The sequence below is a fragment of the Equus quagga genome, chromosome 1, assembly GCF_021613505.1.
Source record: "Equus quagga isolate Etosha38 chromosome 1, UCLA_HA_Equagga_1.0, whole genome shotgun sequence".
In the NCBI taxonomy this organism is placed as follows: Eukaryota; Metazoa; Chordata; class Mammalia; order Perissodactyla; family Equidae; genus Equus; species Equus quagga.
Genome location: NC_060267.1, coordinates 83,692,365 through 83,719,353, shown reverse-complemented (window position 1 = coordinate 83,719,353; position 26,989 = coordinate 83,692,365). Strand labels below are relative to the sequence as shown.

The following is a 26,989-nucleotide window of genomic DNA, read 5'->3' as shown; positions in this document are numbered from 1 at the left end:
GTAGGAAGCCACCAGGACTCAGTAGTCCATGTTTACCATCCACACCTATCAGGTATGGCTTCCTCCCTGCCTGCCGTCTGAGAACAGTGAGTTCCAGAGTGTCCATAAATCAAAACTTGTCAAAAATTATTTTGAGCGTTTTGATAGCATATCAGTGAATCGGGAAAGGGTTATCCATATGTTATTGTCAAAATTAACACAATGAAATAAGTTGCTATCTATGTTTACAAAACGGAATGGGTGGTCACTATGACTAAGCCTCCGGTTTTCACTTGTTTGGTCAACCTAAGTGCATATCGGGCAGGCTTCCAAAATTTAACCATGTGTGGTTACTTCACCAAAATATTTTTCTCTGCTTCATAGTATAAATAGCTAACTTTGGGGGGCGAGGGGGTGCTGACCCCCTGCCAGGCATTGTGCTTTCACATGCTTTAGTTCCTTAAGTCCTCCCAACAAATCTGTGAGATAGGTACTCCTATTACCTCCACTTAATGGATGGAGAAACTGTGTCACAGAGAAGTTAAGGAACTTGCCTTAGACCACTTACCTGATAAGGGACAAGATTCCATACCTAGAAAGTGGGCCAGAGCCCATGCTCTTAGCCTCCATGCAGAGTGACCTCCGTAATGGACAAAACATTTCTTTTCTTCAGGGAGAAAGCCAAGAGGCGTGGGTTCTAACAATAAAAATGTCATGATAATTAAGGTCCTTCTTCCCACCAGGGCTCAATTTCCCTTCTCTTTAAAATAAGGGAATAGGATTACATAATCTCTGAGAGTTTCTCTAGCTCAGAGTTCCTAGGAGTTATTTTAAAGTTGACCCAATAAGAAACCAAGAGTCACCTTCCAGGAGAGAAGGCTCCTGCCATTCCTGGCTGGTCTCTGCCCCACACGCAGTGAATTAAATGGAGTGCTGCTCTTTAGACAGCGGCCTGACTTCCACCGCATTTCTTCCCTACATCTGTTCAGAATCCTAAGTGACCATTCAGGCATTCTTTCATTCCACAAATATTTATCAAGGGACTATTATGTTCCAGGCACTGGGCCAGGTGGGATGGTGTAACAAAGAACCAGATGCAGTCCTCATACTTGGACAGCTCAAGTGGGGAAGATAGCTTTGTAAGTACTAGGATTCACTTCCATACTGTGTGTGCAAGAGAGGCACCTAATCCAGAACTTGTGGAAGAACAGCAGGTCAGTCTTCCAAAAGGATGTGATGTCTATTGTGAGCCTGAAGAGTGAGGACTAACCACCAGGGCTAACAGACAGGGGGAACGGGCATTTCAGAGAGATGGAACAGTGAGTCCGTAAGGCAAGAAGGAGCAAGAAATGTTGGGATGCAAGAGGGCAGGGAAGGAGGCAAGAGATGGGTCCTAATCCAACATGACGGGTGTCCTCAGAAAAAGGGGAAATTTGGACACAGAAACATACATGCGTAATGCAAGAGGATGTGATGAGACAGAGGGAGAAGACTGCCGTTTACAAGCCAAGGAGAGAAGCTTGGAACACACCGTTCCCTAAAGCTCTCAGAAGAACCAACCCTGCCAACACCCTGACGGTGGACTTCTAGCCTCCAGAATCGTGAAAGAATAACTTTTCGTTATTTATGTCATCCACTCTGGGGCACTTTGTTACAGCAACCCTAACAAACTAATATGGTGACTTCTTCAAATTCACATTTTAGAAAAATTGACCTGCCTACAGTGCAAAGAATAAATTGAAAGGGGACAAGAATGAGTGCAAGGAGGCTATCTTGGAGGCTGGAGATGATACAGGTCTTGGTGAGGGCAGTGATGGCAGCGACAGAGAGAGGCTAACAGGCTGAGAGATTGGTAGAGGCAAAATCTCCAGAATGTGATCATAGGTTGAGGTGTGAGATATGAGAGAAAGTGAGGATTCAAGGGCAGTGTCTGGCCCATGTTTGTAGCTCAGGTGAATATGTGGCCAGAGCAAAGTTTAGTCAACCATTTGATAGGGAATCACAGGCACAAATTCTATACCTACACGCAACTTACAGACATGCTGCGGAGTCACCTCTTCCAGCTTAACACCCAGTTCTGACTTTTATCTTGAGGTGTCCCCAGCTTCAATGCCAGATGTGATTTAATTTTCCCCACAAATATTTATTGACCACTCATGATATGCTGGACAATGTACTAAGCTCTGGGGATATAATGGTGAAGTAAAGGAAACAGGATTCCTGTGTATTATGTCAAGAAGAAGACAAATATTAATCACATAAGTAAATGAATAATTACAGACTGTGATAGGTGCTATAAAGGAAGGGAGAAGAGATCTATAAGAGCATAAAAGAGAGTGACTTGATCCAAGAAAGTATTGGCTGAGCTGATATCCAAAGGACAATAGACATGGAGGAAAAGTGTGCAGGACAAGGGCCATCATGAGCCAATGTAGGAAGGAGCCTGACACAGTTGAGGAACTAGATGAAGCCCCTGGGGAAAGTAGACATTTGAATGGCCGGAGAGGAGTAGTGACTCAATATATTAAATGAAGAGGGACTTTGTGCTGGGTTGAGCAGTGTCTCCCCAATATTCATATTCACCCAGAAACACAGAGTGCCCTTCTTTGGCAATAGAGTCTTTGCAGATGTCATCAAGTTAAGATGAAGTCATACTGGATTCAAGTGGGCCCTAATCCAATGACTGGTGTCCTTATAAGAAGAGGGGACTTTGGACAAGGACAGAGAGAGGAGAATACCATGTGAAGAGACAGAGACAGACACAGAGGGAAGACAGAAGAAAGACGGCCTTGTGAAGACAGAGACAGAGACTGAAGTGATGTGTCTACAATCCAAGGAACACTGAGGATCGCCAGCAAGCACCAGAAGCTAAGTGAGACACATGGAGCAGATTCTCCCTCAGAGCCTCCAGAAGGAAACCACCCTGCCAACACCTTGATTGTGGACTTCTAGCCTCCAGAACTGTGAGAAAATATATTTCTACTGTTTTAAGCCTCCGAGTTTGTGGTACTTGTCCATGGCAACCCTAAGAAACTAACATAGACTTTAACCTAAAGAGTTAGGTGACCAAATTTTTACTGTTTGAAGATCACTGTGACTGCAGAGTGGAGACAGATGGAGGAGGAGGTCTCAAGAGGGGACGTGAGAAGCAAACACATCATTCGGACGATCCTGTAATAGTCTAGGTGGGAAATGATGGCTTTCATCAGGCTGCTGGTGGGGAAGATGAAGAGTTATAAGGTTCGAGAGATATTTAGGAGGTAAAACCATGGAGGTGTTTGAAGAAACAAAGCCCGTGCTGATGGATACTAGATAGAATGGGAAAAAAATGGAAAAATCATTCCGATTCCAGCAACACTACCCTCTGCATGCTTCTATCCCTGGTTCCCTCTATCCTCATAGCCCAAAGTTCTTTCCCTTACGTCTGCATTTAGGTTTCCCCTCTCCTTCCCCACTGCTAGCTTCTTTACCAGACATTTCTTGGTCATCCCTCTGATATATATTGTTTGTGGTTTACAAACTTCTTTAACATATATATCCCTCGCTTTTCTCTTGAGAGTAGGTTTTATTTGGCCTTATATATGAGGAAAGTGAAACTCAGAGCAGTGAAGAGATTTTTCCAAAGACACATTGTGAGTAAATAGTGGAGCCAGGATTCGAAGCCACATCGTCTGTCTGTATATCTGGAATGTTGTCCTCTGCCCTGCCCACAACAGCTCCAGGAAAACACAGCCCTTAGTCAACACGAGACTTGAGACAGATCCTGTCTCTAGCAATTAAAGTAGGGGACTACATGCAACATTGATTTTGAAAGCCTGTCAGTCCTGAAATAAAGATTTCAAGGTAGAAAATCTCCACAGAGAAAAATAACGTCTCTGCACATTTGATTCTGGCATAAACTTTTGAAGCTTTATTAAAGTGTGAAGAGGTGTTGTTTTGTGTTTAAAACCATCCGGGTTTGGATCCAAGATCTGGCTCTTCCAGGCTGCATGATCTTGAGGAAAGCATTTAACACCTTTAACCTCAATTTTCTTATCTGTTTAAAGGGAATGCTATTGAGAGCCAGATCAGAGATGTGTTTTGCACAATATTCATAAAGTATGCAGCTCAGCGCCTTATACGTAGCAAGGGCTCAATATGTCTTAGGCATAACTATTATTTGCCTTAATTACATACTCATTTTCAAATCATCCAAATAAATACGTCTCCTACAAAATCACAAACTCAGGCGAAGGGTGGCCAAACAATGAAAAGTATGAAGGCTATTAGGTTTTGCAAAGAAATACAGAATTATTGCTTTCAAGAGCATCCAGGAATACCTGAAAGAGAAAAGGATTTGAGTGGGAAGTAAAGGAATAAGTACAGCATTGGTGGTGAAGGAGGAGAAGGAGAGGTGGGGCAGGGAGGTATTTACTATCCCTGTATTACAGACGAGGACACCGAGAATCAAAGGTCTTGGTAGTCAGCCCAAGACCACACAGCCCGAAAGTGAAGGAGCTGATTTCAAAATGTGTGCTCTGAGCAAAGACACCACACTGTGCTTGTTACTTTCCAGTGCTTCTATCCCCACACCTGTAGCAGTTCGGGTGCATTTATTTGTTTAAGTTTGTCTTCCCCACCACACTGTAACCACCTTCAGAATAAGAACTGAGAGCCATTCAACCTCCTAACGTCACTGTTGGGTTCCTGGTGAGTATTTAATACAGGAAGATATTGAATAATTGTGAGAGCACAAATCTCCAGTGTCTGAGGGTTTTAATAAATAGGTTCTTATGTAACACAGCTTTTTTCCATGTTTTAATGAAAATGTTGGCTCTGAAACGGCAACTAAATACAGTGTGGCTGTGTCAGCATTCGTCTTATTTACCTGATCCTCTTAGTTGTTTGAGTTCTTTGTTTATTTGTTTTGTTTTGTTTGCAAGGAGAGTAGAGAAATGAGCCTCAACCTGACACATTTGAATAAATATTTATGGGGAACTAGAGAAATATGCATCCCTGAGGTACACCTGGGGATCTTTCTGAAAGGAAATCCACTCCCTGATGTCCCCACATTTAACACAGGTTAAACTTTTATTGTTCAATTTATTTTTATAGACTGTGGAAGGGAACAGAATCATGGACCATTTATAGGAATCCTAGGGGAGACAGGAATAAATTTAAAATTGTTGAATTGAAAATTCTAGAATTTTCTATATTCATCAGTGTATGTAGGGTCATGGAGAGAGTCAACCAAACCAGCAGTGTCTCTGAGTTCATCCTCCTGGGACTCTCCTCCCGCCCTGAGGACCAGAAGCCTCTCTTTGCCCTGTTCTTCATCATATACGTGGTCACCGTGGTGGGAAACTTGCTTATCATCCTAGCCATCCACTCTGACACTCAGCTCCAGGCACCAATGTATTTTTTCTTCAGCATCTTATCCTTCGTTGACGTTTGCTACACAACAACCATCGTTCCCAAGATGCTGGTGAACTTCTTGTCAAAGAAGAAGTCCATCTCCTATGCTGAGTGTATGACCCAGATGTATTTCTTCTTGGCTTTTGCCAACACAGAAAGCTACCTCCTGGCAGCCATGGCCTTTGACCGCTACGTGGCCATATGTGATCCCTTCCACTATGTCACCACCATGAACCACTACCGCTGTGTCCTGCTGCTGGCCTTCTCCTGGTCCATCTCTCACCTCCATTCCCTCTTACTGGTTCTCCTGATAAATCGCCTTCTCTTTTGTGACTCTAATGTTATCCACCACTTCCTCTGTGACATCAATCCTCTGCTGAAATTATCCTGCTCCTCTACATTTGTCAATGAAATTGTAATTAACACAGAAGGATTGATAACCTTGGTAACCCCCTTTATATGTGTTATCATTTCTTACCTATGAATCCTCATTACTGTTCTTAAGATCCCCTCAGCTGCCGGGAAGAGTAAAGCTTTCTCTACCTGTGGCTCCCACCTCACCATGGTGGCCCTCTTTTACGGAAGCATTATTTACGTTTATTTCCAACCCCTGTCTACTTATACTATCAAGGACCAGGTGGCAACAGTCATCTACACCGTTTTATCCTCCATGCTGAATCTTTTTATCTACAGCCTGAGGAACAGAGACATGAAGCGGGGCCTGAGGAAGCTGATGAGCAGGAGGAAGTCCTAGGCAGTACCTTCACTGGCATACTCAGGAGTGAGTCTTTTCCTGTAAGCCTTTGTTTCTGCTGATTCCTGGTGTATATATCAAGCTACTAGAGGTTAGTACACCTAAGCCAAGTGTTCACAGAAAATTGTATAGATGATGAGACCAGAATATGATACCCAGTCTTATATATTTATAATATATATGGTAAAAATGTCTTATATGTATACCCACCAATTAAGCTCACCTTATTAGGGCCCCCTTATTAGGACCCAGGGTCTTTGCACCCATTCTTCATTCCTCCTTCTCATTCTCTTTTCCTATCAACTCCTTTCAAGTGCAGCTGAAAACTAATATTTTTCATTAATTTTTCTTGATCAAATTTTCCTTGTTCAATAATTTTGAGTTCCCAGTATCCTTACTTATTTCAAATAACAGCTTCAGTCAGTTATTCAGTTTGCAGTGGTTCCAATGTCTCCACAATTACTTAAGGTGGTAGTGTGTGTCTGTGTGCATGTATGTGTGCATGTGTGTGCAGGTAGATATACATGGCGTCTTCCCCGTAAGATTATGACCTCTCTAATAGCAAGGACAGTTTGTTACCCACCAGGCAGAGAATAAATGATGTTTCCTCCTTTTTTTTGGAATCCCTCTCAACTACTGTGTCCTGGGTCCTGAAGACAGCATATAATCAAGAGTTGGCGCTCAGGAGCTAGTTGACTTAGCAATTCAGGTCCAACACTCCAGGTGACCAGCCATATGCAGTGGAACTAAAGTCTACTTCTGTATCTCTGCCCTGACTTCCTTCCCTTTGTCCCTCTGACAGCTCTTGGTCTATCACTCTTCCTGAGCTCCTTTTTGGTGTCATTCACCCTAGAAGTATCTATATTTCCAACATTGTTCACATCCATCAGTCTGCCTATTTTCTAAGAAGAGAAGACCATTTCTCTGTAATGACGTTTATTCTGAGTGGCTTGTGAAGACATAACTAGCCCCAATATGAGTATGAATTGGGAAAGTAATTCCTGGAGCAGGATAAGGAAGAAACTCAAAAGTCAAGAGTTTCTGAAAGGTGACATCCTCCCTCACTAGAGAAGGGTATCGCAAACACAGTTCATATATGAGGCAGGAATTGAACTAGATAATATTTGAAGTCACTTCCAATTCAGAGAAATTGTTTAATATTAAAGAGCTTCAGATACCTTATTTTCAAAACTGACAAGAGCAATATTTTGCAATAAAGTGTATGTCCAAGAAGACAGACCTTAGAAAAGGCACCAGCTTTAGATATTTTGCTATCATTTTATTGGGCCATAGGTCTTAACATAAACGTCATTCTCTCAATTATCTTGGGAAGGTATTGATCATGCGGCAAGAAATGAAAATTCAGAATATAATAGAAAAAATTTGATATTATAATTGAGCATTTAAAAGTAGAAAGTTAAACATCAATTGTTTAGTGGTAATGCTTCTTTCTCAGTCTCAATCTTTCCTTCCACATGAAGAGAGTCTAGCCAATATAATACCTTCATTTTTTTTTACCCTATTACTATTTCTGCCCCAGGGAAGATGAGCGTCTTATCTGACTGGTAAATTTGGTGCGCATATATTAGACATGTATCAAAGAAAAAATTGCACCAGGAGAAGTTAAACAGGCAAAGAAGACTTTATTCAAAGCTATTGCAATAGAGGAGAGAGGCCAGAATGCAGTCTGAACTCAAGTCTGGCAGATAAAAGGGTGGGAGGGCTTTTAAGCACTGGGGTGAACTAGTGGAAAAGTACTGGAGGACATTAGGGTGAAGTCATAAGACATCTGTGTTTTCCAATTGGCTTTATCCAAAGGTAAAATAAACTTCTCATAAATTTATGACAGGAGGTAATTTCGCAACTTGGAGCAAAGCACCCACAGAGCCTGGGAGACACAAGAACTACCTTCCTTAATGATCACATTGCAAAGGATGGCTCCCAGGTCCTTGATAAAGATATCCTTAGGTTGCAAAACTGGTAACAGATTTTTTAAAAGATTTAGACTCCAAATGGCAGAAAAGGAATTTACAATTATAAGTTTTCCAAGAAAAGGGAGGTCAGGGGTCTGGAGTCAGGAAGAAGCTTAATGTTTAGTCACGCTGAGGGAAATGTTAAGGCTGTCTTGGTCACCCGCTTGGTTCAGTCCTCACTCTTCTCTGATTCTCTGTACCTGGGGATGAGACAGCCCAATTTTGGCTCTTTGGACATTCACTTTAAGATATATCCTCCAGTGTTGTCTCTACCAGTGTGGCCTTCATCTGTCACCACATTGTCCTAGTTCTCATGCTTCCTCAGAGAACCCCATAATCATGACTAACCCCTCCTAGTTACAGGGAGCTTCTTGCAAACTTTTCCTTGAGACAGAAGCATACTTGCCCAAACATGTCTCCAGGAGCTTTTCAAAGTCCAGCTAGCCAGGCTGTGAACTTTCTAGGCTGTTTATTAGAACATATTTCAATTCTAGAATATAAATTTTGGCATGAGTTTCTGATAATTTGTTGAATTTCTTGTCATGTCATCAGATGTTTATAAATTCTACTGATGAATTGTGAAACTTGTAGCTGGTTGTTTACCTACATATAAATCTGTGCCTCACAGACTCCTTTCAGAGACTTCCCTCTAGTCAGCCTCTAATCCTTCCCTCAGAACTGTAAGAAACTGATCACAGGCGTGTGTCAATTAATGACGGGGCTATGTTCTGAGAAATGCATCGTTAGGAGATTTTGTCATTGTGTGAACATCATAGAGTGTACTTACACAAACCTAAATGGTACAGCCTACTACACATCTAGGCTATTTGGTACGAATCTTATGGTACCACCATCTCATATGAGGTCCATCATTGACTGAAAAGTCATTATGCGGTGCATGACTGTGTAGACGGTTGAGCACATGGGAATGTGGGGCCTAGAGAGAGATAAGAGGAAAACCTTCCCCTTCTAGGGGTCTTGAGAGCCTTTTCGGCTCTGACCCTAAGGCTTGAAAAGGCCTCTGTCTCTAGGGTGGGGCATCAAATGTCTGCCTACGTGGAGACAGGCTACCAGCTGGCCTGATAAGAGTTTTCTGGAAAGTTTGGGCCTGAGCTATACTCGTAAGTTAGTTTCTGTGGTGTAATTCCCTTTCAGTATTCCTGAATCTTCAATAAAATATTATTAACAGTTATAGCCTTTTCTTTACTGTACTCTAGCCATCAGGGAAATGTTCTGTGCCCTTACCTGAAATGAAATGGAGTGGGATACAGAAGTGTTTCCTTCCTCCTGACCAGACTGGGAGGTACCAGCAAAAGCCACTGGCCAGGTCACATGTGTCAGAACAGCAAATCCATGAGGATCAGTCTCATCACTCAGAGGCCTCGGCATAGAAGCATGTCCCTCATCTATGGGGCGGTACCAGCAGAAATAATCAGAAAGATCTGGAAAACAGAGAAATGCAGACTTCTGGATCCCATCCTGGACTAGTTGAATTGAAATCTCCAGGGGAGAGGCTCAGGGATTTTAGTAGTCTTCTCAGGTGATCTGAGGCAACTGGCTCTATTCCATGTTGTGGAACAGCATTTAGGAATGACAACTCTGTGCCAGGACATCTACAGCTACATGGGCAAGGGAAGGAGCTCTGTAAGATACAGAAAATAGAAGGTATCTGAACTCAGTAGCTTTAACTCCACCTTAATTACCCCCCAATAGCCCCCCCAATTGCTGTCACAGTGTAAAACTAGACCTGGATACACCTCCCAGCACCCAGAGGACATGTCCAGTCTCCTCCCATTTGCCCTCCCAAACCTGCCTTCTCCATCATGATTTCTTCTCCTTAGATCCATTTTTTACCCTATCCTCCACTGGGGCCACTCATTTTAAGTGCAAAAAGTCCAAAGATCACATTCTATTATGCCCTGAAGAAAGATGGGCATTCATAGACCTTGGCTCATCAGAAAAGTCAAATTATATTTAATACCTGCTCTTTCAGAAGAAAAAAAAATCTATAAGTCACTTTACAAAGATTGTTTACAACAAATAGTTATGCTCATGCTCAGGAGTAATTAGGAAAACACAAATCAAAACCATATTGAGATGATATTTCACACACAACAGATAGATGAGAAAAACAAATATTTCTGACTTCCAAGTGTTAGTGAGTGTGGGGAACAATGAAAGTTTCTGACAGTGGGCACAGGAGGGTAATGTGGTTTAGTCACTTAGGACAACAGTTTGGTATGTTTTTTCCATACTAAAATGGAATATGTACTCACATAGTGAAATGACCATTTGAGCTCTAGGTATAACATAATAGTTTTACTGCCCTAAAAATGCCTTATATGAGCCAGCCCAAGTGGCCTAGTGGTTGAGTTCAGTGCACTCTGCTTTAGCAGCCCAGGTTCAGTTCCTGGGCGTGGACCTAAACCACTTGTCTGTCAGTGGCCATGCTATGGCAGAGGCTCACATATAAAAAAAAAAAAAAAAGAGGGAGATTGGCAACAGATGTTAGCTCAGGGCAAATATTCCTCAGCAAAAAAAAAAAACAAATGCTCTGTATGATTACCTATTCATCTCCTCCTCCCACCAGCAAAAAAAAAAGAACCCTGGCAACCACTGATCTTTTAACTGTCTCTATAGTTTTGCCTTTTCCAGAATATCCTATAGATGTAGTCATTGAGTATGTAGGCTTTTCAGACTGACTTCTTTAGCTTAGAAATATGCATTTAAGTTTCCTCTATGTCTTTTCATGATTTAATAACTCACATCTCTTTATTGCTCAGTAATATTCCATTGTATGGATGTACCACAGTTTGTTTATCCATTCTCTTATTGTTTCCAGTTTGGGGAAATTGTGAATAAGGCTTCTGTAAACATTCACATGCAATAAACTTTTGCTTTTAATAGTCAAAAATTAGAAACAGTCCAACTGTCCATCAGCAAATGGATAAGAAATTGTGGTATATCTATACAATAGAAGACTATTCGACAGTAAAAAGAAATTAACTAATGATACACTGAACAACATGGATGAATCTCAAAATAATTAAGCTGAGTGAAAGAAGCCAGACCCAAAGAAGGGTACATACTCCACGATGTCATTTACATAAAATTCTAGAATATGCAAACAAGTGTATAGTGACAGAAAGCAAACCAGTGGTTGCCTACAGAAGGACATTGGTCAGGAAGAAACTACTGGGGCGATGGAAGTGTTCATTATCTTGATTAGTAGGGATAGTTTCATGGATGTGGATGTATTTCAAACCTCATCAAATTGTACACTTTAGTATAATATATACAGTTCGTTGTCTGTCAATTATACCTCAAAAAAGCTGGGGAAAAATTTATGTGAAAGTCACAGCAAAGGTAGTAGAAAAAGTTCGGAATCCCTCCCTCCCAAAATCAATATAATTACTGAGTCTGGCGATAGGTCAGCCCCTTTGTAGAGGATTTGCAGTCATTCTCACACGCACTATGCAGCTAGTGTCACGTATTTGTCCCACCTAGTCTTTTTCCCACATCCTAAATTTCTCTTCCAGATCAGAGCATTAAGCTCCACCTTGAATCAGAGGAGATAGTGGAAACTATGCCCTGAGCCCAGGGCTCTCTTTCACTTCCCTGAGCCTGTGGTGGCTAATTAAAAGATCCATCACCTAATAGTTATTTGTTTTGTGCATGTGAGAACAATTAATATGTACTCTCTTAGCAAATTTCGAGTATATAACACAGTATTATTACATTTAGTTATCCTGCTGCACATTTAGTTCTCCAGAACTTATTCATTGTGTATATTTGAAACTTTGTACCCTTTGACCAACGTTTCCCAATTTTTCCCACCCCCTAGTCCCTGGCAACCACCACTGAATGGTTTCGTTTAAAACACTGACACTACCAAGCATCGGTGAAGATGTAGAACAATGGAAACTCTTACATATTACTGGAGGGAGTATAAATTTATTCAACCACTTTGGAAAACTCTTGGGAATTACCTACTACAGTTTAAAACAGTCATACCCTCTGATGCAGCAAACCCACTCTTAGGTATACACTCAATGAAAGTGGGTACATGTGTACATTTTTCACCAAGGGATATGCCCAAGAATGTTTAGATCAGGATTATTCATAATAGCCAAAAACTGGACCTACCAAATATTCATTAACAAACAGGTGAATGGATAAATAAATTTTGATACAGATACACTTCTGTATACTCTGCAGCAAAGAAGAACAAATTATAGCTATTTGTAAAAACATGAATGAATCTCATATTGCTGAGCAAAAGTGGATATATGTATTTCTTCAGCTTCAATCCACACCCACTGTACAATGCAGGGCACTGTTTTAAGCCCTTATATAGCAAGTAGCTAGAAATATATTGAAAACAAGTTGACCTTGCTTTGTAAAACGAGGAGAAGTGAGCCACTTCGATATTAGCTGAGACATGGGCCCCTATCAAGTTCATGCCTCAGATAATGCAATGAACTGAATGATTATGTCCCCTCCCCAAATTCATATGTTGAAATCCCAACCCATAACATGATGGCATTTGAAGGTGGAGCCTTTGGGATGTGATTAGGTGATGAAGGTGAGCATTCATGAATGGGATTAGTGCCCTTATAATAGAAACCCCAGAGATTTTCCTTCCCCTTTCTACCATGTGAGGACACAGCAAGAAGATAGCCATCTATGAACCAAAAGGTCAACATTCTTGGACTTGTCAGCATCCAGAACTATGGGAAATGAATGTTTGTTGTTTAAGCCATGCAGTCTATTGCATTTTTGGTATAGCAGCCTAAATAGACTAAGACAGAAAAGCATCCCTAGAATCTGTCCATGCCCGATATTTCTGTCCCAGCTGAAGAAAGCTTGAAAATCTGAGAGAGAACCCCCGCAATGGATCCAAACAGCTCAGTGAAAACCAAGTAGGATAAACATACAGAAAACCATATGTAGGCATATCATAAACTGCTGAAAACCAAAGATACAGAGATAATCTTGAAAGCAACCAAAGGAAATAAGACACGTCCCATGCAAGGAGAAAAAAGGATAAGAAGATAAGACTAATTGCTGAGTTTTTATCACAGACATCAAGAGTCAGAAGACAAGGGATTGTCAACTTTAAAGTGCTAAAAAAACTTTCAACCTAGAATTTTATATCCAGCAAAAATATCCTTCAAACTTGAGGCAAATGAAGAGATTTTTTACATGGACAAAGGCAAAAATTATTTGTTTCCACCAGACCTGTGCTACAAGAAATGCTAAAAGAAGTTTATTAGGTCAAAGGGACATGACATCAGACAGACACCTGGATATATAGGAAGGAAAGAAGGGCCCTAGAGGGAATAAAAAATGTAGAAATATAAATAATGAACTTTTTTAAAAAGATATAATTATATAGAGGTAAATTATAAATATGTTAATTATATATAAAGTCTTTAAATCTCTCTTTAGACAACAGTTGACTGTTGAAAGTCAAACTAATAACAGTGGATTATCTGATTTACAGCATCTGTAGGAGTAAAATATACGACAAGACTACAAAGGATAGGTGGAGGAATTGGAAGTATATTATTATGAGGTTTTTATGTTATTTGTTAAGCGGTAGAATGTCTTTGGAAGGTAAACTGTGGTAAGTAAAAGTGCATATTGTAATCTCTAGAGTAACCATAAACACAGAGGCATAACTAAAAAGTGAAAGAAGGAAAAAAAACCAGAATACTAAAAAATTATCAATCCACCCAAAGGGAGGCAAGAAAGAAAGAACCAAAGAACAAATATGGGACAAATAGAAAACAAACACCAAAATGGAATGGTGGTTTTAAACCCAAAATTATCGATTACTTTAAATGTAATTATACTGACCATCTCCTCCCAGAGATTTAAAAGACAGAGATTGCCAACCTGGTTTTAAAGAGAGCCAATTAAATGCTTTTTACAGGAAACACACTTTAAACATAAAGATAGAGAAAAAATATAGCCAATGCAAATATGCAGGGCTTTTTTTCCTTTTTACTAAAGACCCATGAATGCTTCATCATGGACCAATACTGATCTACAAGCTAACATTTGAGAAGCATTGGTGTGGAATACATCAGAACCTAGAAGGTAGTTCAAAAGTTATGTAGTCTAAGGGGAAGATTTTATGTTTGTCCTGGAGCATGTATGATGGGTGCTACCTCAGCTCACCTCGAAGCAGATGTCTGACAACATTCTTTTTCTTGGCACAAGTCCTTGTTAAGCCCTTTGGCTTTATAAAGGGATAATAATAATTACTAGCATTTACTGAGCATTTACTATGCACTAGTTATTGTGTTAAATATATTATGTATTTTATCTTTTTTAATTTCCACAAGAACCCTATAATACAGGTACTAATGTTATTCCCATTTTACATATGAGGACCCTGAGACTTGGTGAAATTTTATAATTTGATTATGACCACACATTTAGTTGAGTTATGGAGCTAGGATTTAAAATATCTGTCTGACCCAAAACCCTGCTCTCAGTGCTACCATGTGTGACTTGATTGCCAACTCTAAACAGGAGTCATCTGTACTCAGTTGACCATAAACACCAGTCATAGCTGAGACACTAACCAGGGAATAATATTTGGAGTTCACAGATACCCAATGTTTATCAAAAGTCTAACTAAAGGAAAAATTATTTAGAGAAGTTTACCCAGAGGACATGCATGTCGACCATATTTCCCTAGAAATCTAAAATCCTATATATTGTCAACACAGGTCCCTGGAGACCTGAGCACCTGGACAGCATTGTTTTTGCCTCCAAATTATTGCTTATGGAAATTTTTATGCACCAATGTGATTGCCAAAAGCCTATTTTCAGGCTGGTTAAAAAAAGCCCATGCAACGTGTCTGTTCTTCAAAACACAGAAGTTAGTATTTCACCTAAGCAAATGGTTTAATTCTATCTTTGGTCATAGTGAACTCTGTGACTGACCAGAAAGCTTGGAGCCAAGTCTGAGGCCCACCCATAATGAGGGTCACTGCAATCTGCATTTTCAGAGTCATCCCTGGCTCAATTTTATGGCCCCACCCTTGTTTATTCCTTTTTATGTTCTTCTCTAACTTCATGTTCAGTGTATCCTATCTTGTATTTTACATGTTCATCTAAGCTGCCTTAAACTCTTCAGAAATAAAACTTAGAATAAATATAAATAATTTTTAAGTCACAGAAGAAAATCTACCAAAATGTGGAAATAATGATTATCTTTGGGTAGCAGAAATATAGGTTTTTAAAATTTGCTTCTTCATGAAGAGTCTCAACTCTCTGACCATAAACATTATTTTTTTATAAGTATGAAAATATATTTTTTAATTACAAACTGTAAAATTCTATTTAATTTTTTTTTGTTTTGAATATTGGTAAAAGTGTAGATCATTTGTGAAGGTTGAAGGCGAAGATGGAGATATTTGTGGGGAGGGGGATTGTGATGTTAATTTTATGTGTCAGCTTGGCTGAGCCATGGTGCCCAGATATTTGGTCAAACATTGTTCTGGATGTTTCTGTGAAGGTACTTTTTGGATGAGATTAATATTTAAATTCTGGACTTTCAGTAAAGCAGATTATCCTCCATAATGTGGGTGGGTCTTATCAAATCATTTGAAGATCTTAATAGAACAAAGACTGACCTCCCCAGAGCAAGAAGGATTTCTGCCAGCAGACTAACTGCCTTGGACTAGAACTGCAACTCTTCCCTCAGTCTCCAGCCTGCCTATCAGTAGAAGGAAATAATATAAATCAGAGCAGAGATAAATGAACTAGAGACTGAAAAAAAATAGGAAAAAATCAATGAAACCAAGAGTTGTTTCTTTTAAAAGATAAACAAAATTGACAAACCATTAGCTAGACTCACCAAGAAAAAAAGATATTCTGTGCTCTTGGATTGGAAGAATTAACATAATTAAAATGTCCATAATTCCTAAAGCAATCTACAGATTCAATGCAATCCCTATGAAAGTTCCAACAGCATTTCTCACAGAAATAGAGCAAAAAGCCCTCAAACTTACACGGAACATGAAAAGACCCCAAATAACCAAAGGAATCCTGAGGAAAAAGAACAAAGCTGGAGGTATCACGCTCCCTGATTTCAAATATACTACAAACCTATAGTAACCAAAACAGCATGGTACTGGCACAAAAACAGTCACACAGATCAATGGAACAAAAGTGAGAGCCCAGAAATAAATCCACACATCTATGGACAGCTAATTGTTAACAAGGGAGCCAAGAACATACAATGGAGAAAGGAAAGTCTCTTCAATAAATGGTGTTGGGAAAACCAGACAGCCACATGCAAAAGAATGAAACTAGCTCACTATCCTAAACCACACACAAAAATTAACTCAAAATGAATTAAAGGCTTGAATTTAAGACTTGAAACCATTAAACTTCCAGAAGAAAACATAGGCAGTACACTCTTCTACATCAGTCTTAGAAGTATATTTTCAAGTACCATGTCCGACCAGGCAAGAAAAACAATAGAAAAAATAAATAAATGGGACTACATCAAACTAAAAAGCATCTTCACAGCAAAGGAAACCATCAACAAAATGAAAAAACAACCTAAAAATTTGGAGAAGATATTTGCAAACCATATATCAGATAAGGGGTTGATATCCAAAATATACAAAGAACTCATACATCTCAACAACAAGAAAACTAACAACCCAATTAAAAAATGGATAAAAGCTCTAAACAGACTTTTCTCCAAAGAAGATATACAGATGGCCAACAGATACATGAAAATATGTTCAACCTTACCAACTATCAGGGAAATGCAAATCAAAATTACAATGAGATATCACTTCACTCCCATCAGAATGGCTATAATTAACATTACAGGAAACAATCAGTGTTGGAGAGGATATGGAGAGAAGGGAACCCTCATACACTGCTGGTGGGAGTGCAAACTTGTATAGCCACTAGTTTGGAAAACAGGATGGAGACTCCTCAAAAAATTAAAAATAGATCTACCATATGATCCAGCTATTCCACTCCTGGGTATTTATCCAAAGAATATGAAAACACGAATGCATAAAGATATATGCACCCCTATGTTCATTGCAGCATTATTCACAACAGCCAAGACTTGGAAGCAACCTAGGTTCATCAGTAGAAGATAAAAACAATGACAAACACATAGAAACAGAGACTGGATTAGTGGTTACCAGAGAGGAAGGGAGGAGGGTGAAAGGGGTAATTGGGGACATGTGTGTGGTGATGGATTGTATTAGTCTTTGGGTGGTAAACATGTTGCAATCTACACAGAAACACAAATATATAATGATGTACCCCTGAGATTTATATAATATTATAAACCACTGTTACTGCAATAAAAAAGAATAAAAAATCAAAAAAATTGATAAATTCAGCTTCATCAAAATTTAAAACTTCTGCTATTTGAAAGACACTTTAGAGAATGTAAAGATGCCACAGTCTGGGAGAAAATGGTTGCAAAACACATATTGATAAGGACTTGTATCCATAACAGATAAAGAACTCTCAAAATTAATAATAATAATAAGACAAACAACCCAGTTAAATAATGGGCAAATGGTCTGAACAGACACTTAATCAAAGAAGACATACAGATGGCAAATAAGCACAATAAAATATGTTCAACATCATTAGTCATTAGGGAAATGCAATTTAAAACCACAATGAGATAGCACTACACATACGCTAAAATGGCTAAAATTGAAGAGACTGACAATACCAAGTCCTGGTGAGGGAAGCATCTGGAAATCTTATCCATTGCAAACTGGAACGGCCACTTTCCATTGCGCAGTTGCTTAAAATGGTTTGACAGTTTCTTTAAACATTTGAAATACACCTACCATACAACCCAGCAATCCCAGTCCTAGGTATGCACCCAAGAGAAATGAAAGCACACGTTTATGCAAAGAACTGTATGCCAACATTTACTGCAGCTTTGTTCACAGTGGCCAAATATTGGAGACAGTCCATCAACTGATGAATGGATAAACAAATTTTTGTACATCCATACACAGAACATTATTCGGCAACAAAAAGAAATGAACAACTCATATATGCAATGACTTAGATGAATTTCAAAAACAGTATGCTAAGTGAAAGTAACTAGACCAAAAAAAAGGCTACATATTTTATGATTCTATTTATAAAACAATCAGGAAAAGGGAAGAGGAAATCAAATCAGTGTTCTCCTGGAACTGGCAGTGGGAAAAGGGTAGTGGGAAAATGACTACAAAAGGGCGAGAGAGAAATTTCCAGGGTGATGGAAATGTTCTGTATCTTGATTGTTATTGTTACATAACAGTTGTCAAAACTCGTTGAAGAGAATATTTAAAACAGATAAATTTTACTATATATAAATTAAACTTTCTGTACAATAAAATCTGACCTTAAAAAATAAAACACTTTGTAGAAAATAAAGGTAGTTATATTTTAGACCTAGGATTAAGGAACTGTTTCTTAACTAAATGATTAACTAAAATCAAAATACATTGACAAAAAAATATTGATAAAGCTCGTCATTAATTCCAAAATCTTTGCAATGGTCTACAAGGCCCTTCACAAACTGGCCCTCTGACTTCTCTGGCCTCATTTCCTGCCTCTCTCTGCTCATTCAGTCCAGTCCACTCGCCTTGTTCTTATGCCTCAAACACATCAGGTACACGCCTGCCTCAGGGCTTTAGCCTATCCCATTTTATATTGTATCCCTCCTTCAACACAAAGGACGTTACTAGGGATGACTATAGCCGTACAAGACCCAGCCTGGAACTTGGTGCCTCAGTTCCAGGTGTAATTCCAGACCAGACCCGGGTAGGCCCTGCTCGTCTGATTGGGAAGTGGGGCCGATGAGCCTGAGAAAGGATCTCTGTTCCTACACTACTTTGAGTTGGTGACCAGGCCTAATTCATAATCACTGCTCACTTAGGAGAAGCCAAACTTTTAACCACAGATGTCACTTAATTAAACCACAAAGAACTTCTCCAAGCGGCTAATTAGTGCCAAAGCAGGGGAGCCGGGAGACCCACCAATGGAGATTCTCTGGGGCCTCATTTACAAGGTCATGGAATAGACCAGGCCCCACAGAGGCAGCTCTTAAAGTGCTCAAACTTTTCTGATATTTCACACTTGAAGGCTCCTGGCTTCCTCAAGAGGTTATGATTGCCGTCGCCATTATCAAAAGCATCTTCCCAGCCTGGGTCCTGCCTAACTCCCCAGCCTCGTTTCTCTTCATGACTTATCATTCTCCCTACTCCCAGAATAACAAATAGGTTTCATGACTTATGGCACCACTATCTAATTAAGAGTAGCTGTGGAGAGTGCCTACTTGAGAATGATTCAAAGACTCTGCTCAATCCCAGTGAGAAATAATGCTCTGTGATAGACTAGCAATGTCTGCCATGGACAGAGAATGGGGGAGATTGTAGCATACAAGCTATATATTCACCATCCACGCCTATACCAAATCCTGAACCATGCTGCATTCCCCAAACACTTACCACTTTTTCATACACCCGTGTCTTCCTAGGTGATTGTAATATCTTTGCCTGTCTTCTCTGTTTAGTTAATGCCTAATCGTCATCCTTCAAGGCCTGACTTCTCTGTATCTTTCTCTCAGCATTCTTCTTTATCCTTGAGTCCAAATGGGATTAATAACTCTCTCCACTGTGCTTTTAACATCAGTTTATCATTGCAATTATTGTGCAGATCAGGGTAACTGGAGTAGCTGTGCAAGAAGAACTTCTCTAGAAAAGTTCTTGGTGGATGGGCTGAGAAGACAGGCCACAAAGGAGACTGGTAGTGACTCTGGTGAGAAAAAGAAAACAAAAATAATAGAGATATTTATATGGGAAGGATAGGTTGACAAAAAATAGAACCCATAAGAATAGTCAAAACAAAAAACTGAGAGACCCTCCCCCTTAAACCTACCAATGAGGGTTTAGCTACACAATAGCCCAGGATATTGATAGCAGAGTGAGCAACCAGTGAGGAGAAGAGCATAATTATACATTTCCAGAAGTCCCACACCAAAAAGAAACATTAAAGGGAGAAGGAAAATGATCCAAGATGAAAGCACAAAATGCAAGAAGAAGTGAAATGCAGTAGAAAGGGTAAAAATATGGGTAAATCTAAGTGAATATTGTCTGTTTAAAGCAATAGTAAGGATGTCTTAAGAGGTTTAAAATGCATGTCAAATTAAAATATATTACAACTACAGCTCAAAAGGCAAAAGGGGGAAGGAAAGGAGGTCAAGTGTTCTAGGGTTCTTGCCTTTACAAAGATATGGTAAAAAATACTAATATACATTGGACGTTAGTAAGTAAAGGATGTATATTGTAAAGTCTAAGGTAATCACTGAAAGAATAGTTTAAAATCTATAATTAATAAGCTAATAGAAGGGCAAAAATTAAATTAAAAAAATTATTAGTTTAAAAGAATACAAGGAAAGAGATAAAAAGGAACAAAAAACAGTCAGGACAAATAGAAAATATATAACAAGATGGTAGAATTCTGATCCCGGTAGTGGCAAAGCAGCTTATCTCAGATTGACCCTCTTATGTTAATAATTATAAATTATTGAGAAGGAAATTCTGGGAAAAACATATTTGTTTAAAGGCTTTGGAAAGTGAACAAAAGCAGGTAGAAAATGAAGAGAAATTAACTTTGCAAGAAGGGACCACATTGGGTGAGATTCATATTTAATTGTTTTTTCTCCTAAGAGCACTCTCCAGATTGCACTAAGCACTACGACAATAACCAGAATGATGGAGGAGACATCACTACGTGTCCTACAGACGTTAGAAGTAGAGTAAAGGAAGATCAGGAGCAACATTATGCTGACAAATTCATCAACCTACGGACAAATTCCTTGAAAACACAAATTATGAAAACAAACTCAAGAAAAAAATAGTAAATCTAAATAACTCTGTATCTCTTTTAAAAATTAAATGCATAATTTAAAACCCTCCCAAAGTAAAACCTCCAAGACTAAATGACTTCATTGATAAATTCTATCAAACATTTAAACAGGAAACAATACAAATCTTACATAAACTCTTTCAGAAAATAAAGATGTGACCACTTCCCAATCTGTTTTATGAGACCAGTATTATCTTGATACAAAAACCAAAGATATTACAAGAAAATAAATCTGCATACCAACATCTCTCATTAATAAACACACAAAAATCTATATAAAATATTATCAACTTGAATCCAACACCATGTAAAAAGGATAAGACCACATGACCAAGGTTGGTTTAACCCAGGAATGCAAATTTGGTTTAGCATTCAAAAATCAACCAATGTATTTCCCCATATCATCAGAGTAAAAAAAGAAAAAGATGATCATCTCAATAGATGCAGAAAAAGCATTTGACAAAAATAAATTCAATAAAAGAACTCTCAGAGAGCTCAAAGTAGAAGGGAATTTCTTCAAACTGATGAAGGTCATTCCGCAAAATACTTAACAGCTTACCTCACACTTAATGGAAAAGATTAACTGCAATCACCCTAAGATGGGGACAAGGGAAGGATGCTGTCCTTACAGATTCTATTAAATATTGTACTAGAGGTCCAAGCCATACAGCATGGCAAGAAAAAGAAGCAAAATAAAGGAAGAAGTAAAATTCTTTTTATTCAAATATAACACTATTAGCAACAAAGAAAAGCCTACAGAATCTGCAAAAATGTCTACTAAAACCAGTAGGTGAATTTATCAAGACTACAGAATCCAAAAATCAATTGGATTTCAATACACTAGCAAAAGGAAAATCAAGTCATGCCTTTTTATTCTCTTAATGTGTCATTTCTAGGCATTTCTGTCATTTAAGACAGTCCAACTCAATAATCTTTGTTTGGTGGTGAATGCTTTTGATATGCTGTTCAAGATAGCTTTCCTTATTCAAAGCTGTGCAGATTTACCTTTCCTGTTTAGATCTGCAATCTACCTGGACTTAATTGTTTGTATACGGTGTAAGGTATGGGGAAGTTCCGTTTATTCCATATGGATGTACAATTGTATATTGGCCCAGTATCGTTTATTACAAATACTGTCCTATTACCACCAACCTGTAGTACCAATTTTGTCATGAATAAAGCACATATGCACGGGGAAAAAAATCCAACCAAATTAAATCTAAAAAACAATTCCATTTAAAATATCATCCAAATCTTTTAAATACTTTGGATGAATTTAACAAAACTGTGCAAGACCTGTACATGGCATGGTATAAAACAATGCCAGAGAAATTAAAGCCCTAAATAAATGAAGAGATATACCATGCTCCTGAATTGGATGGTACTACATTATTAAGAAGTCATTTCTTCCCAACCTGATCTATAGATTCAGCACTATCCCATTTAAAATCCCAAATGGATCTATAGAAATTAACAAGGCAACTCTAAGATATGAATGGAAATTCAAAGGACCTAGAGAAGCAAAAACAATCTTAAAAAGAAAAACAAAGTAGGAGAACTTGCAGTAAACAATTTCAAGACTTACTATAGAGCTGCAATCCAGTACAATGTTGTCAGAAGGATAAATAAATCAGTGAAACCCAATGGAGAATCCAAAAATAGACCCACACGTACGCAGTCACTTAATTCTTTACAAAGGTGCCAGTGCAATTCAATGGGGGAAAGAATAGTCTATTCAACAAAGAATGCTAGAAGAGCTAGATGTCTAAATGCAAAAAATAACCCTTGACGTTATCTCACATGATACACCAAACAATTTAAAATGGATTTTAGATCTAAAATCTGTAAAGTTTCCAGAAAAAATAGGAGAATAGCTTCATTACTTTGCTGTAAGCAGAATTTCTTGGATAGAAAAAAACATTAACCGTAAGGGGAAAAACGGTAAGTTAGACTTTCTCAAAATGTTTTAAACTATGTTCTTCAAAATTATATTAAGAAAATAAAAGGGTAAGCCACAGATGAGGGGAAAATATTTGCAAAACCTCTAATTTAGAATGTTAATAAGAAGACAAACAACCTAATAAAAAATGGGCAAAAGATTTGAACAGACACATCATAAAAGAAGATATGCAAATGACCAAAGACCAACAATCTTCAACATCATTAGTTATGAGAAAATGAAAATTAGAACTGTAATTTTAGTTAATACCCACCGGGAGAATGGCTAAAGTTAAGAAGACATGATAACTAAGTGTGGTCAAAGATGCAGAACAACTAGAATGCTCACACATTGCTGATGGGAATGCAACAAGTGTCAATCACTTTGTAAATCTATTTAGCAGTTACTTATAAAGTTAAATATACACTTACCGTATGATCCAGAAATTCTACTCCAAATATTTATCCAAGAGAAATGAAAACATATATCCACAAGAGACTTGTATCAAACGTTCATAATAGTTGTATTCATAATAGCCAAAACTAGAAACAAGCCAAAGGTCCATCAACAAGTAAAAGAACAAACAAATTGCTGTGTATTTACACAATGTGGAATAGAATGCTACCCAAGATTAAAAAAAGAACAAAATACTGATAAACGTAACAACATGGATAATCTTATGAGACATTACATTGAGCAAAAGAAGCAAGAAACAAAAGAGTACATATAATATGATGACATTTATATGAAGTTCAATAACAGGCTAAATTAATCTATGATGCTAGAAGTCAGAATAGTACTTACCTCTTAAGGTTAAAAAAAATTCAAGTTGTACACTGAAGATTGGTCCATTTTAATTTATGTAAAATATACCTCAATTACATACTGTAAAATAATTTCTAAACCACCAAACTATAATGTCTTTGATGATTTATCTGTCCCTGCTTCTCCACTAGCAAGGTTATGCCCACAGGTACCCCTCTATTTTGCCAACTTTTATACTGCTCAGAGTCCACTCAGTGATGAGATTCCCTACTTTCTCCCTCATTTGACAGCAGTGAGAAGTGTCCAGACCAGCTAATGAGTAAGATACAGCTGCCATTTTGAATGGAAGCTACCAGTTCAGCTATATTTATAGAGCAGAATATGTAAATGCATTTCATTGGAGACACTTAGGTGGGTAACTTATGTCCATATTTTTCCAAGTGAGCAGAGGACTCACCTCTGATCTGTCCGCTTGTGTGATAAAAATGGTCAGATTCAGACCAATGAGACGAATGCCACCCAACAACGAGCTGCAGAATAATCCAGAGAGGCCCACAAAGCCAGGTTATTCAATAAACCCTTAGGCACAGTGCTTGATGGTCAGTGAGCTTTTCAAGGGCTTATGGAATTATTTAAGACCTGGAAGAAATAATGTATTCTCCAAAGTGCTAAAATGAAATGATAAAATTATAATTACAAATGTTTAACTAAATATCTACAAAATGTAATATGCTACTTAGTCAACTAAAACCCACCTCAACGTATATGTAAATTAGACATATGCAAATTATATTAAATGTGGTATATGGATGCGTTTTAATATGTTTGTTATGATGTATGATAAGGCACAAAAAAGATGTGCCTTAACAGCATGAAGGCCAAGAAAATAATGTCTTAATTACATGTCGTGCTGTAATTTTTCTGTTAAGTCTAATAATCCTCCCTTTCTTTTTGTGTACAAGGAGATTGCAATTGCTTCTTTCATTTCCAGAACCACAAGGGAAGTCAGTCTACATGGTCCTGGGAACCAGGAGCCCAAGCTCTTGAAGACAGACTCCTAAATGACCAATGGACAAGAACCAGGCATCTGCCTCTTATTAGAGCCTTTCCTTTCGTGAGACCTCTCAGCCTGGGGTACATCTGGAGTCACTCCATTTCTTCTGATTCTGCTGCCCTGCATGCTATCCCAAGATTTGTGAAGGCAACCATTGGTGCCTCGGGTCACATTAGCTGGGCTCTTGCCATCAAGCTACTTCCCTCACCCCAGCATCCCAGATCCCAGGAAATTCCTACAGCGTAAGTCATTTGAACATGTGCTAACTGTATTCTTTCAGAATGCCACCTTCATCACAGGAAAGGCCTCTTAGACCTTGGTCGTCAGTTAGCACAGGTTGGACACAGCGCTTGGCTATACGTTCTGGTCCAAGTTTTGCCATTTATAGGCTTTATGAGCTCACAGAAGGTTTTTCTCTCTGAGCCTCAGTCATCTCATCTGGAAATGCAAGGAAGAACCCCAATTTCACAGAGCTGCTTTCATGATGATTAATAAGATATTGTGTATAATAGGATTATCACAATGCCTGGCATGTAGTGAGCTCTCAAAACACCATCAAATAAAGAGTAGGCGAATGGTTGCCAGGGGCTGGGGGAATTAGGGAATGGGGAATGACTGTTTAATGGGCGTGGGACTTCCTTTTGGAATGATGAAAATGTTCTGGAACTAGATATCGGTTATGGTTGTACAACATTGTGCATGCACCGAATGTCACTCAACAGTACGCTTAAAAATGGCTGAAGTGGTCGACTTTATGTTACATGGATTTTACCACAATAAAAAAACTACCAGACCCCTTTTCCACCCCATAGTGTGAACAGGGAGAAGGAATAAACTAGGAACTGTCTTGAGTTCCTCCCATGGAGGCAAGAACTGAAAACCAAGACAAGAACGGGCACTTGAGTATCTCCATGGTGGCGGAGGGTGGAGCTCGGGGTTGGAGCTTCACTGAATGTGGCTAGAAGGGAGGGAGGGGAGGAAGGCAGCAGCAGATGGGGAAATAAATGGACACAGCTTTTCAGACCTCAGAAAACTAGTTTTCAGTGAACATCATCGTGGTGTACAGAGTACAAATCATAGATCAGAAAAGAGATGACAAGCCGGAGGAAAGTGAGTCATGAGGAGAGGAAAGAAAATGTCACTCATCTAAAGAAGAAAAGAATGATCAAGAGGCAGCACAATGATGCAGAAGTCTCCATCTGAGGCTTATCAACAGAATCCTCCGGAAGTGTATTAACATCACCAATGCCCACACCTCACTGCATCCTCCACCCGCCACTCCCCCACCCCCACTGCGATTCTGCCTCTGCAGGTCTTGATGGGGCACATGGTGGACATAGGCCACACTTTGGAATTTCACTGCTGCCTCCTACCACTTTGTGGCTATATGACTCTGGACAAGTCACCTAATTTTTCTGCAACTCAATTTACTCCTTTGTGAAACAGGAAAACCTACTCATAAGTTAGTAAGAGTTAATGAAGCAGGCAGGTAAAGTACATGCCACAGAGGAGGCTCTAACTGATACACCTTCGCTTTCCCGTTCTCTAATGGTGCGTGTCACACTCGTGAATCCATTTTCTCTCTCCATCAGGCCATAATGCAAGAGAGGACATAGCAGGGGATTTTCAACAGAAAACAAAAACCATTTCATAATAAATGCATGTAAAAGGTGACATTTTCAATAGAGCCCTGGTTATAAGGGTTAAAATCTGCCATAGAGGCAGCCATACTCAGCCAAAAAAATTGAAACAACCCAAACATCCATTGACACTTGACTTAAATCAATTCTGATATACATTAAGTATGTATACAGCAATAGGAACATCAAACTGCTGATACACACAGCAACACGGATCAAAGGGCTGGGAAACATGGGTGGTCTACCTCGGCGGATCTGAGTTTTTAGTTCTGTTTTGCCTCTGTGGGCCCCAGCCCCAGAAGACTGCAGAGAAAGTCACCATGGCACCACTGTTGACCTGGCAGCAGCTCAACATAATTGCAAGCAAAGAACGTAAGAAGTGAGATCACTGGGGCCGGCCCGGTGGCGCAGCGGTTAGGTTCACACATTCTGCTTCTCGGCGGCCCAGAGCTCGCCGGTTCAGATCCCGGGTGCAGACATGGCACCACTTGGCACACCATGCTGGGGTAGGTGTCCCACACATAAAGTAGAGGAAGATGGGCACGGATGTTAGCTCAG

The 26,989-nt window shown here is 39.1% G+C and overlaps 1 protein-coding gene across 1 annotated transcript in view; it reads left to right on the top strand.

Moving 5' to 3' along the window:
- LOC124230503 (olfactory receptor 1L8-like) overlaps nucleotides 1–6,127 on the top strand; it is a 91,848-nt gene extending 85,721 nt beyond the window's left edge. Inside the window, 1 exon segment of the mRNA XM_046646648.1 lies at nucleotides 5,205–6,127. Within this exon segment, the coding sequence (XP_046502604.1) occupies nucleotides 5,205–6,127 (923 nt within the window).
- Nucleotides 6,128–26,989: the final 20,862 nt, after the last annotated feature.